The 13,348-nt window shown below is 47.9% G+C and overlaps 5 protein-coding genes across 5 annotated transcripts; 3 read left to right on the forward strand and 2 right to left on the reverse strand.

Moving 5' to 3' along the window:
• Positions 1–115: 115 nt before the first annotated feature.
• nbp35 (Fe-S cluster-binding ATPase) lies at positions 116–1,908 on the reverse strand. The gene is made up of 2 exons (XM_040811734.1): positions 1,390–1,908; positions 116–1,322 (listed from the first exon to the last, which is right to left on the reverse strand). The coding sequence occupies exons 1-2, from the start codon at positions 1,472–1,474 to the stop codon at positions 379–381; spliced, it is 1,029 nt and encodes a 342-aa protein (XP_040664899.1). The 5' UTR covers positions 1,475–1,908; the 3' UTR covers positions 116–378.
• Positions 1,909–2,809: 901 nt separating this feature from the next.
• Positions 2,810–6,334, forward strand: ASPVEDRAFT_38607 (phosphatidylethanolamine N-methyltransferase). The gene is made up of 4 exons (XM_040811735.1): positions 2,810–3,381; positions 3,476–6,053; positions 6,109–6,199; positions 6,256–6,334. Exons 1-4 carry the CDS (start codon positions 3,213–3,215, stop codon positions 6,292–6,294), a joined length of 2,877 nt encoding a protein of 958 aa, XP_040664900.1. The 5' UTR covers positions 2,810–3,212; the 3' UTR covers positions 6,295–6,334.
• A 2,232-nt stretch (positions 6,335–8,566) lies between these two features.
• On the forward strand, positions 8,567–10,108 carry ASPVEDRAFT_187117 (3' exoribonuclease family protein). The gene is made up of 2 exons (XM_040808996.1): positions 8,567–8,755; positions 8,809–10,108. Exons 1-2 carry the CDS (start codon positions 8,626–8,628, stop codon positions 9,639–9,641), a joined length of 963 nt encoding a protein of 320 aa, XP_040664901.1. The 5' UTR covers positions 8,567–8,625; the 3' UTR covers positions 9,642–10,108.
• ASPVEDRAFT_502290 (GrpB family protein) lies at positions 9,851–10,956 on the reverse strand. Its single transcript, XM_040814279.1, has 2 exons — positions 10,727–10,956; positions 9,851–10,658 (listed from the first exon to the last, which is right to left on the reverse strand). The coding sequence occupies exon 2, from the start codon at positions 10,634–10,636 to the stop codon at positions 10,061–10,063; it is 576 nt and encodes a 191-aa protein (XP_040664902.1). The 5' UTR covers positions 10,637–10,658; positions 10,727–10,956; the 3' UTR covers positions 9,851–10,060.
• A 1,435-nt stretch (positions 10,957–12,391) lies between these two features.
• On the forward strand, positions 12,392–12,916 carry ASPVEDRAFT_80765 (uncharacterized protein; the record flags this gene model as incomplete). The annotated part of the gene is made up of 2 exons (XM_040816926.1): positions 12,392–12,466; positions 12,578–12,916. 2 exons carry the CDS (start codon positions 12,392–12,394, stop codon positions 12,914–12,916), a joined length of 414 nt encoding a protein of 137 aa, XP_040664903.1.
• Positions 12,917–13,348: the final 432 nt, after the last annotated feature.

Here is a 13,348-nt window from a genome sequence, read left to right on the forward strand (position 1 = left end):
GAGCCTACAGATTTTGGAGGCGCCAATCCAGCCATTTTCCAGTGAAACAACACCGGAGAATATGGTATACTCTCCGTTAATGGAGAAGACCGAGCTGAAGATCCAGGTGATTTGATTGCTGACTATAACGGAGAGTGAGATTTATCGCATGCCTAAGATGGTTGTTGTATACAGATTAACTGGGAGATGTATTGAAGACCTTTGTTAGATGGATATGCCTGAAGTCTTTCTTCTATTAGACTTGGGATTTGCATGTAATACCCGATTCTCAAAGCAAAAATCAAATGAAAACATATGGTATAAATGCAATGACTCTAATCAGCGCCAGGAAAAACTCCACGAAAATGCAACAAAACGATCAAGTCAACTGTAAATGATTTACTCGGCGTCAATCGGTAAAACATCATTTGGATCCTCACCAACAAACCCTCCAACAGCCCTTACAACCTGCTTGATAGCCACAGACGCTGGACTGTCCGGGAAATTATCCACAAAGCTTTCCCCGTAATCACAAGCCATCCCAACTCTCGGGTCCAGAGGGACAGCGCCTAGAAATGGAATCCCCATTTTCTTCGCAAGCCTCTTTCCGCCACCCGTCGTAGCCCGGAAAATCGTCGACTCATGATCACAACTCGGACAAACAAACCCAGACATATTCTCAACGAGTCCAAGGACGCGGATCCCAGCCTTCCGACAGAAATCAATTTCTTTCCGGACATCAAGAAGCGAAACCTCCTGCGGCGTCGTAACGACAACAGCACCATCAACCCCGGATTCCTTCAGCAGGGAATTTACCGAAAGATGTTCGTCCGAGGTCCCAGGTGGCGTATCGACAATCAAATAATCCATATCTCCCCAATCCACATCCTTCAAAAACTGCTTAATGAGACCATTCTTCTTCGGACCACGCCATATCACTGCATCGTCACGATTCGGGAGCATGAATTGTACGCTCATCACCCCTAGGTTATCCGATACCCACACCGGGCTCCATCCCGCGTTGCTAACATGGATGGTTTCTGACTCGACGCCCATCATCTTGGGGATGCTGGGCCCGCAAATATCTGTGTCCATGATCCCGACTGTAGAGTCTGGGTTTGATGCGAAGCCATGCGCGAGGAGAGATGAAAAAGTCGACTTTCCGACGCCGCCTTTTCCGGAGAGTACGAGAATTTTGTGACGAACGGACGCGAGTCGGGAGGTTATGAGGGGGATGTCAGGGTCGGGACCCTTGGGTGCGGAGGAGCAAATGGATTGATTGGGACAACCGGCGCAAGCATCGCCTTGGCCCGCTTGGTCGGATTCTGGGCCTGGACAATGTTCTGGGGATAATTAGCATTAGAGATACGGGATGAAGGGCATGTGTTGAGCGGGCGTTGATGGGCGTACCTGGCTCGGGGGCAACTAGATTTGGAGGTGCCTTTGATGGCGGCTCGAGGTAGGTCGACGTAGGTTCTGTGAAATGGGGTGCCATTTTTATATCGTGATACTATGGATGTGAACCTCGATGGGTTTCTGTAGGACTGAGCGAACCCCGATGTGGCGGGGTACTGCACCAGCAGCCGGTCGGAAGAGTGAGGGAAATGTAGCACGCTAGTTTGCCAGCAGTGATTCACTCTTTGACAAGTTCAGATATAGAGGCAGATCAGAGTATCCGAATGAAATTTATTGAAGGTCTGATAGAAAGCAGTGGCGGTTCCGCAAAATGGAGGAGATGCTTGATAAGCCGAACTGACAAACGATCGGGTGGCGATTGGCGGGGGGACTTGGCCGATTGCGGTGTCGGAGGACCTGTTGGATACATAGTTGGCCCAGGGCAGGGGCATTGACAAATCGCATAGGAATCTATTCGACAAACCCTAAGCAAGCGGATTCCCTCGAATCGTTTATTAAATGTTTATTATTGAAGTATAATATAATATTGTCACCAAATGGTGTGATAGTATATAGGAAAGCAAGGCCCGGATCTCCGGCCCACTACCGAAATGATTGGAAAAACAAGCCCACAATCGAGACAGTGATCAAGACATGTATTGATACATCATGGGCGATTTTCAGCAACCCGGTACAATTACGAGTATGGTGGCCGAGAAAACTGCATTACCCACATCTACTGCAGAGGTATCGGAGCAGAGTCTTGGCGCTATGGTGCTTCCTAAAATATGATGCAATATGCGTGTGCACTGGCCATTAGTTAACTAATGAGTGAGGATAGAGGAGGAATGAGACCCTGCTAGAGACTTAAGAGGACAGTGTAGCAAAGCTATCCCGTAGTCCTCGAGGTCTCCAGGCTATCTAGTGTTTTCATCTCCCACAAATAGGGACACTTGGACTAAAGGCGGGGTAGAATCTGGAGTCGGGGAGATATCCGTCCAAAACATTGACTACTATTTTTTATTTCAGCGGTCTCAAAGAAGTTAGAGAATAGCTCAAGCCTGTGCAGATTAATAAAATGAGGGCGAACAACCGGAAGCCTCGCGAGCCGTGAGAAGAGGGATGAAGGGGAATATCCGACTGCGCTGCAAATGCAAAGCGTGTCGGAGATGCAGCCCTGAATGGTTGTCTGGCCCACCATGGATGACCAGGAAACGTGACGAATAAAGGCAATCAAGACGCATGGAATTTCTAGGATAATAAATTCAAGTAAGGGAAATGCTGTCAACCACAAAGCATGCACCCGCGGTTACCGCTAACACAGGAACACAGACCATGCATAACCGCCCTGTTTATGCATATTGAGAAGTATACGATGCGAAAAGACTACATGAGCTTAGCTTTCCACAGGGATATTGAACGGTCAGAAGCAGGAATTCATCTTCTCTGATCGCCCTTCCCCTCTCGGGAGACCCTCCACGATTGGCCAGAGACAGGCCTAGGCGAGGTCTCTGCATCTCCGATGCAGGCTTCGGGAGTCTCCTTCCCAGGTGGGGGTCGAAGAGGGGAGTGCACTGCCCCGAAGCATGTTTTTCCCGCCTGGCTAGGGAGGGTCTCCGGAGAATCGCCTTCAGAGTTGAGACGGTCGCTGTGTCTTTGTGCACTCTGGTGGATTCCGAAGTTCTTGTGACGTTATGGCTAGACCCAATGCGGGTTGGGGTCCCCAGAGACCAATCAGAGCCAGGACCCTGCTGAGCTCTTAAATAGAGCGACCATCCACCGTCACATGCCGCTCTCAGTCAGTCCCAACAACTTTCTTTCCTTCAACGCTCGAAATCATGGATCGCGGCCTCTCAACAGGCGCCCACCACCCTGATGATGGGCTTCGGGAAAGAAATGTGGCCGCTCAGTCTGACCTAAACGTCAATGCCGAGAAATCAGCCGTCATTGATGACAATGGCAAAGACAAGGCTGGCAAGACCTTTGGTCGTACGCCAGATGGTACAGGTATGTCTACCCCGCGGTCACTCGGTCAATTGGACTCTTGAGCTTTTTTCGCTGTCTATTATGGAATTCGAAGAGCTAATCTGCGCTGTTTCAGTGTTCACCGTACCTCAAACCCATGATATGGTCTCCCAGCTCTTGTCGCCCTCCGAACCAAAGAACCTCTCTGATCTCATTGTATTGACTATACTTGCTGCTCACATTCTTCTGCTATGGCAGCTTCCTTCAGGGGCCAAGATTCCCGTTTTTGCGGTAATCTACCTCTTCTGGCGCTCCTGTTACAATGCTGGGATTGGATGGTTACTCCACAACCAGTCTCATCACAAGACCCTTGTTCGTTGGGCCGAAAAGTCTCAGATATTCGTGAATCCTGCCACTGGCAAAAATCCTTACCCTCAGATATACTACCTGATCAAGCGTGAATTGGAAACCAAAATCCCCGAGGACTATTCCTTCGAGGAAGCGCCGCTTGAGTATAACACTTGGCTCGTCTTTAGACGTCTTGTGGATCTGATCTTGATGTGCGATTTCGCCTCTTACTGCCTCTTTGCGATGGCCTGTAGTCACCACCCTGCTAACGAGAGCGTGCTGATGACTATCGTGCGATGGGCTTCTGGCATCGCGTTATTCATGTTCAACCTATGGGTCAAACTAGATGCACACCGAGTGGTCAAGGACTATGCGTGGTACTGGGGTGACTTCTTTTATCTCGTTGACCAAGAGTTGACATTTGATGGGGTCTTTGAGATGGCACCTCATCCCATGTATTCGGTCGGATATGCCGGCTATTACGGTATTTCGCTAATGGCAGCAAGCTATAAAGTGCTGTTCATCTCTATTATCGCCCATGCAGCTCAATTCGCATTCCTCGTCCTGGTCGAGAACCCACATATTGACAAAACGTACAACCCACCCCCACCGCGAAAACGTACTATCAACGAACAAGACGCAGAGTCTACCCGATCGCAGTCTCCGGAATATCCAAATGCGCCATCCCAGTCTGAAGAAAATGTACCCTATGCGCCAAAATTTACCAGCCCACCTCCAGCTGTCCACAACCTCCTAGGGCTCCACAATCTAGATTTGCATAGAATCACGGATACTTCTTCCATACTCGTTCAGTTCCTCATGTTCTCCCTGACTGCTCTGACACCTTCGACACCCTGGTACCAGCTTCTATTTGTGGTCAACGCCGCTGTATGGAGGCTCTGGTACTCAGTGGGCGTCGGATACCTTCTCAACAGACAGTCAAATTGTAAATCGTGGACCCGACACTTTGTCAAATATGGCGAAACTCCCCACGAGGCATGGAATCAGTGGAAGGGCACGTATCACCTAAGCATGATCATGTGTTACGCGAGCTTCATTGCCGCTGTATGGAAGATGTACACTCTCCCGTCTGACTGGGGCTATGGTCTTGCCATCCTCCGCCATGTGCTGGGTGCTGGCCTAATCTCCCTGCAGATTTGGACCTCTGTGAGCGTCTACGAATCACTTGGCGAATTTGGCTGGTTCTATGGGGATTTCTTCTTTGATGAGTCCCCTAAGTTGACCTACAATGGCATCTATCGCTTCTTGAACAATCCCGAGCGCGTCCTGGGTCTCGCAGGTGTGTGGGGAGCAGTTCTCATCACTACTAGTGGCACGGTCGCATTTCTCGCCTTCCTAAGCCATATCCTAGGCGTAGGATTCATTCAATTTGTGGAAAGGCCTCACATGCAGAAGCTGTACGGCCGGAGCTTGCGTCAAGATGCAGGCCTTGTTAAAAGCCTGAAGCGATCTCTGCCGCCGCCGTTGAAGCAACTGCATGGAAGCGTGGACAAGATGTTCGACGAGTCATATGAGTTTATTGAAGATATCATTGATACAGCGCGGCCAAAACTGGCTGCTGGTGTAAGCTCATTTGTTCGGGATACAACGGCACTCTTCCAAAATTATCCTGCCCGTGTTACCATTGCGCGCATCGACGCCGACCTAGCCGGCTATGATCTGCGAGACTACTCTCTTTCGGTTGAAGCAAACTCTTTACCTCTTGACGAAGGCGACCTCAGCAAGGAGGGGGATAACGCTCAAACCCCTCCTGATCGGCGGGGTGACTTGGAGAACCTGGTCCTCCCATACGGCGCAACAGTGAAGGTTAAATGGACTGCACCCCTCAACCATAGCAAGAAGGACTGGATCGGTCTCTACAAGGTCACCGATAACACGTCTCGTGAGGTGTCCCGCGTATCCTCTCAAGGAAGATGGGTTGCGGTCAACGAAGGCTCCTACGACAATCTCACCTGCGAGCAAGGCATCGTTACCAGCGACGTAGTCGTTTCAACTTCCCAAGGCTCAAATGGAGAAAAGCATGACATAGCAACCGGTGAGGTCACCTTCTCCGGAGACAAGCTCTTCTGGACTCAAGGCGTCTTTGAATTCCGCTACCACCATAATGGAAAGCACAACGTCATGGCTCTCTCTAGACCATTCGAGATCCGCATCCCTCGATTCGAAGAGGAAGACCACTTCGATATGTCCCAGACAGCAGTCGAAAGGAGCCTCTTGCCTGTCGTCCAAAACTGCTTCGACCAAAACCTGGATGTTGCACCTGAAACTGTGGAAGAGCAGTATGGCAGCCTAGTAGATCGGGACGGTAAATTCGCTAAGAGAGTGGTCTTTGCGGTTCACCAAATGTACGCCCTCCACCCCTCCTTCGTCCTCCTATAATTGATACTAATCGACTTCCAGGTTCGGCGTCGAATTTGCCCCTGAAGTTGTCCGCTCGGATGGAAACGTCCGCAACCTCGCCTGGAGAATCTGTAACGCAAAGAGGGTCCTGGTAAGCATATATTCCTAACTCCCTGGGTCTCAGTGGAAGTCCAACCATAATCTTAGCGTTCGGCGTCATTAACCTCGCCCACCCCCGATACATAGGCCCCTTACAGTCTGACACGAGATGGTGCTACTACACCGACTGAGAGCAAAGCGTAACTCTCCGGTCGAAATATTCTGTTTTCTCATACTCGGAAAGATCAACCACAACGACCATAGACAGAGAGAGATGTGTTTAGACGCGGTATATCAGTTTACGGAACTTGATGATTTTTTCTTTTCCTTGTCTGTTTATTTGACGCAGTATCATGGCAGATGTCGTGTGGAAGTATAAAGGGGAAGGGGACGGGAGTTCGGCGGGATGGTTTTTTTTTATGTTTTCCAGGCCAACTCCATAGAGACACGATTATGACGATGCATGATTAGAAATGCTTTAAGTTGTATGAAGATGACAAGACAGGATTGTGTTGTAAATTCCAGCTTTAGTACATGAGTTGTGTTAGCAAAGCGAAATACATTTCCATTCGAAATACTTCTGAAGATGGCCACCCCTCAAGGTCAACGTCATAAGATTACGCACTGAATGTAAGGCACAGTCTGTTAATATATGAATGTTTGTTTCTCGTCTGATATTGAGATGGGAAAACATGGAAATTTAACCTGATAGCCAGGCGTAAGGCAGGGAGGCCGTGGTAAGCCTTTATTAGATAGTGGTATTATGGATTACGTTAATCGGAATATATTTCCATATTCGAAGTTTGCATTGATATTTGGGTTATGCTATAGTCTAACTGATAGGTTGTTTAAATTCTATGAGCGAGGTCAGCCAGATGTTCCTCGTCTCATCAAGTAGAAATAGAACATAGTTTCAAGGGCATATGATCATTCAGAAGGAAGGCAACGGAAATCTCCACACAATTGTTTGCGCAATTCAGAACAGGTCTGTGAGTTTACATCCGAAAATATTTCATCATATGATCATCCAATCGACCGACAAAGATCAATTGAGGTGACGGAAAGAAAACGAAGCATATAGGGGTTGAGACTTAAAATAGAGGTGTACTCACCCTAGAGAAAACTTGCTGGTAGTATCTCAGCTATGGTTAGACGCTCAGCAACGAGTCATTCCAGTAGAAACTACACTGAACACCTGTCAGCAGACTGTAACCAGAAGGCCCAGGTTGTGTGAGCAAAGTCCTCGCCAATGCACTTGTAGCGAGTAGTGATCAGGCAAGCCGGTTAATTCATCCCATCCTCTGCCAGTCCCAATCTAGCAACAAGCCATCCAAGACGGACAACAAGTCCCAAGACGGACCTGACACAAGTCAAGCGAGCAAATAGTCAATTCGAACAATGCGAGGAATACAGCGATATGAGCCCACCATCCAACACTCCACAACCATCCTCCCAGTTCTCAACTCAACTTCCGAAGAAACGAGTGAGAAAAGGTCCAGTATCAGGGAGGTGGATAAGTAGATCGCTAAAACCTATTGCAGGGACTCATCGACATATGCAAGCTCGAAAGGCGGTTTCTCAAAGAGAATCATTGAATGGATTGACTAGTTGTCATCATAAAGGCATCGTAGGAAGTGAAATTGATGTAAAATTGTGCAAAGTGCAAGTCCGTACCTTTTACATGATAATGAGGCTCATCATTACTGATTGTGAGCACAGGTCCTGTTTCTTGAAGCTTGTCAGCACTTGCTAGAAACCAGGATAAGTTCTGTTGGTGACAACATGGGCAAATTGAAAATGCATCAGGAGATTTGGTAAGGTATTTTGTTTTCTTCAAGATGTTTGCAGAAGCAGAACTGAAAAAAAATGTTTCTCATCATGCAAGAATTGGTGCAAAGAAAGAAAGGTGAAAACTCTTACCATTGCAGGACGGGAATGTTGACAGTTTTGGGCCGCCTAAACTACCTTTTGAAGCCGTCAGCAAGACATCCAGAACAAGAAAGCTGTTGGCTGTATAGCTTCGAACGGTGTGGATCAGATGGTGATGCATGTTTGTTCAATGGCCCATTTGTTTGTCGCCAGAACTACGATTTTTGGAATCGATTTCATCATGAAAGTGGTTGGTTCGGAGAAGAGAAAGACTCACATTTTATGGTTAGCAATAGAGATTGACGGTTGATTGTATCACGAAGCAAAGCAATAGAAGCTGCCTTCCACCATTTGAAGGGCGAGCTGTCGAGAGCTCGAGTGCTTGTGCGTGGGAAGAAGAAGAAGAGAAAGCGAAGCGGGAGGAAGAAAAAAATAAGAGGGCAGACGAGCTAAGCACCGGCTCCACCAGTCCAAACAGTGCAAACACTCTCAAAATTGTAGATTCCGCTTTTGGCTGCGACGGCAGCTTTCTCGAGCCTTCATACTACCTATTTCTTTTCGATCGCATTCGGTCGCTCAAGGAACCACAGGAGAACTGAGGCATGTGTGATGACTGACAGACGAAGAATCAATGGGCCGCCTGGCGGCACTCGGCCTCCAGTCTTCGCCTCTTCCATCGAGCCCACTAAGGCAGAGCGGCCACAACGACAAAGGCAGCCGAATGAGCTGCGAAAGATCTGTAAGGATATATGTTTTCTGCCTTCCTGGGTTAAGCTTACAATTTATATCTAGTCCTTAAAACCGGTCTCATCCCTTCTGCATCTGGGTCCTCCTACCTCGAATTCGAACCATCAGCATCTCTCTCCGCTGCGCGGACATCACCTAAATCCTTAATACCACCTTCTTCATCCCTAAAACTAGCATGCACAGTCCATGGACCTAAACCACTCCCTCGATCTGCAACATTCTCTCCGAATATAGTTCTCACCACTCACGTCAAATACGCACCATTCGCCGCCCGCAAGCGCAAAGGGCATATCCGCGACGCCAGCGAACGTGATCTCGGCGTACACTTAGAAACCGCCCTCCGGGGTGTGATTGTCGCAGAAAGGTGGCCAAAAAGTGGCCTCGATATCACCATCACGATCCTAGAAGCGGAGGATGACCGGTGGTGGGCAGACGCACCCGACTCCCATGATGCGGCTTGGGGAATGATGAATGTTCTCGCTGGATGCATTACGGCAGCTTCTGCGGCTATTTCTGATGCTCGTATTGATTGCCTTGATCTTGTCTCTGGAGGTGTGGCTGCTGTTGTTGCCGATGAATATGCCGATGGGAGCACTTCTGCTCCAAAATTGATGCTTGACACGGATCCGGCAGAGCATCGATCAATATTATCGGCTTGTGTGGTTGCTTATATGCCTGGGCGGGATGAAATCACTGAGCTCTGGCTGAAGGGCGACAATTCAAAGGCCGCGGTTGGGTCCGTAGACCAGGGCCTGAGTCACGAAACTTTGATAGATGGTGCTGTGGATGCAGCGCGAGGAGCGCACTCGGTCCTCGCGGAAGCCGTTCGGGAATCAGCCATGCGTTTTGCTGGGTTATCAAATGGGGATTCTACGTAACGCAATACAACTGTCATGCCTTTACGCATTTAAGAATATTATTGATCTCAATGATTCCTATACCTTACTTACAAGGCCGCTCTCATGGGCACATCTCCAGACTCCTTTTTCCTCGCACACTTATTACCCACGCTGGCTGGAATGATGCGCCCAATATAGCATTAAGAGCTACTACCGAAGTTATAGACCTTCATGATATGATACAAAGCCAATCTTCTCAAATGGAGGATGCACCTGAATGCAGCATTCATAATCTTTAAATTTCAGTCATACAATCTAGTCAACGCTGATGAGTCGACAGAACGCCGAGGGCGTGAAAGCTGTTAGATGGTAAGAAAACTATTTGGATGCAGAAACTTTGGACAATGCTTAGGCGCGTAAAAGAACTTCGCTTTAAAAGAGACATGGGAAATGATACTTTAGCTATTGGCTTTAATCACAGGATTTAAATCCTCCTCGCTCCACCCGGCTGTTCTCAAAATCTTGCAGAGGATATCTGTTTTCCCAGAGGCATATTCGCCGATATTTTCGAATTCAGTCTCTTTCAGCTTGGTCTTTACTCTCGCGTATTCTTCGCGCAGCTCTTGGCTGTCCAACAATACTCTCTTTGCATCGAGATGGTTCCTCAAGGCTACACATCCTTGAATCATAAGGTAGGTGTTATATCGTAGTTCCCCGTTTCTGCCTTTCCCATGGGCCGCGTCGAGCTTTCCATACCCCGGTTGTCGGAACGCAAACCGACCTGGGACATTCATCTCGCCACAGTCAGTATAATTTGCGTCTTTGAGAGCACTACGTGCAGCCTCAAGGGGAGAATTAGGGATTATAATATCGATGTCAAGAACGGGTTTGGCCATGAGCGAAGGAATGGTCGTGCTTCCTACGTGCTCGATCGATATAATGTCCACACTTCTGAGAATATCAGAAAGCTCGGCTTGTATCTCGCTGAATTTCAAGGGCCAAGTGGGATCATAAGGTTCTATCGCGACCTTCATCTTGGCTCGAATCCAAAATTAACTATGTAAAAGCTTTCTCAGTATAGGTGGTCAGTTCATTAGGTGAGCCTCAAATTTCAGCGGACGCACCCTCTGGCCGTAGGTCAAAATTGATATTCCTTTGTTACTAGCAAATCTGATCGAAGATAGAATAATAATCTTGTTGGTGAGCTGGTCAGACTTGCGTGTGCCTATCATAGACGTGCCAATACCGGGGTTCCTATGAGATATGTTTGTGGACAGCAGAGAAAGAATTGGACGTGTTGGAGCAAATTCAAGGAAATGATTTGATGCGTCAGGAAAATATTATAGGTTCAGGCACATATTATGAAGGTGAAATGCTGCGGGGAAGAGGGGCACTGGTCTATATATGTCATCGCTTCCTCCAGCTGAACTTGTTTGTGGGGGCTATCCAGGTCAAAGGGCACAATACTATATTTCCAATTACGAAGTAGACCTTTAGTTCTCCGCGTACATCAACCTTACTTTCCAGATGAAGCTCTTAATATTGATAAGCCCAGCAACTGCCTTTTGTCAGTCCGAGCAAAACATCACTGAAATGATATCGTCGGATTCCATTCTGTTTCGGGCAAGTCATAATCAAACCAAACTCGCCTTCAAGTTGCCACTATGCTGTCCTAAATGAGTTATTCTTTCCTTATCTAACGTTACTGGATTCTAGAAGTGAGACTTGCCGGCGGGCAGTTCCGGGACCGAATCGGTTGCATCACAAGTTGCTGAAGTCTAGCACTCATCAGCTCTCCCTACCGAAAGAAATATAGAAGAAACTACCATCAGTAATCATTCCTCTTCCGTTTTGCAATATCACAGCTGACTGGGTTCAACCATCTTATAGCCAGGGAATCTACCAAATCCAATCCAACAATGGGCAAGATCTCATGCGTTGCTAGAATTGAACACCGGTATCATAGCATGAATGCGCGGGTGCATGCAGGGCCATCAACTTGCCGACAGTGATACAATCAATGCTAAGCTCCAAATGTTGCAGAATAGTGGATATGATGTTGATTTACCTATCGTTTATTAGGATGGAGATTTAAATTCCCATACTGTTGTTACCTGTGGGCAGGAGTTGGTCGTTTGAATCTAGCATTATCATTCTGCTGGGGCATGTCGCCCAAGAAGCATAGTGCGAAAGCAAAGAGAGTGGTGCCCAGGGATTCCTGTGCCCTCTATGATATAGGTTTGCTGGTTTGTTGGCAGGTGCCTTTGGTTGGAAAGTACACATTGTTAGTCCAGAGTTCTTGTATACTCTACCGGTAAACTAGTAAGATTGGTTGTTTGAAGGAAGTAGAACTGTTTGTTAAACCGATATCTGAATCTAAGCTGCAACAGCAACAGACATAATTGATAGGGTGAAGGACATCAAGGAGAGCCCTGCAATATCCCTCAAGTCCATGGTGAAGGGTCAAATAAGTGATGAATATGAAAACACAGATGTGTGTTTGTTTCCAGGCGTATGTCGCAGCCAGTGTTACTATTATCACTGAACAACAAGATTTACCCATTCTGTTCTTCTTTATCTTGCTTTCTCTTCTTCCTTTCTCTGGATAACACAGGCATTTCTGCTGTCTACAGGATATCTCACTTGTTGACTTTTTGTTCCTATCCTCATTCTCTAAACTTACCTCAACACTACATCTACTTTATTCTCTACATCCAGCTTCGAGAAGCAAGCATCAAACACACCTTACTTTCCCACACAGCTACCATCTGAAAAACGAAACCGTAACGATGCCTGCCGCTTCACTTCCCGACCCAGGACTCATGTTCCTCTACCTCTGCTTGGTTAACTCCGACATGACCAAGGTAAGCCAAGCCAAGTGTAGCCTGACAAGCTCCCACAGCCACTCCACTCCATTCTACCAAGCATACACACATATGGAATCAAATGACCACTAGCACTCACCTATACTATAGATCAACTACGAAGCTGTCGGCGCTGCAGCAGGTCTCAAGGTTCCTGCCGCCCGCATGCGTTACAGCCGTCTGAAGAAGCAGATTGAGAGTGGTCTGGTCGACGGTAAACTCAATTTGAGCGCCGGTGCTGGTTCTGATGAGCAGGAGGATGGCGATGAAGTCATGGCCGAGCCTATGACCCCGTCCCCATCGAAGAAGAGGAAGGTGGCGCCGAAGGCGGGATCAGCGAGGAAGAAGGTGAAGGCGAAGGGGAAGGGTGCTCAGCTTGGTGATGCTGATGAGGAGAACGAGGATGGTGGAGTGGGGATTGTGAACGATGAGGAAATGGGAGATACTTAAGGTCTTTTCAATGGTTCGTCGTGTTTGGGACGCCGGGTGAAGAGGGCTGTTATGGATGTTGATTCGCAAGAGAGATGATATTGATTGGGGTTGGCGGTTGAGGTTTGGCTGATCGGTTCTCCATATTATTGTGACTGGGGTGCATATGCACAGATGCGAACCGAACATGGATAGGATCGAGTTCCTCATATGAACAGGGTTGATTACAGGATCATTGGGAATTTCAGAAGTATCACAGCTCCATGTCAACAAACGCATATGCGGTGTCCAGTATTGTCTACAGTCCCATACCTTTTCTCCAAGTCCTCGTCTTCTTGTGTTGTCCGTTCCCTCGGAAATTTTTGTCGATCGAAGCAGGTCCAACGTGCTGTCTTGGCCCCTCCCGCCAATGATGGGTTCCAGGGCAATGCTCGTTTATGATTGACAACCACA

Source organism: Aspergillus versicolor, assembly GCF_001890125.1.
Source record: "Aspergillus versicolor CBS 583.65 unplaced genomic scaffold ASPVEscaffold_2, whole genome shotgun sequence".
Classification (NCBI taxonomy): Eukaryota; Fungi; Ascomycota; class Eurotiomycetes; order Eurotiales; family Aspergillaceae; genus Aspergillus; species Aspergillus versicolor.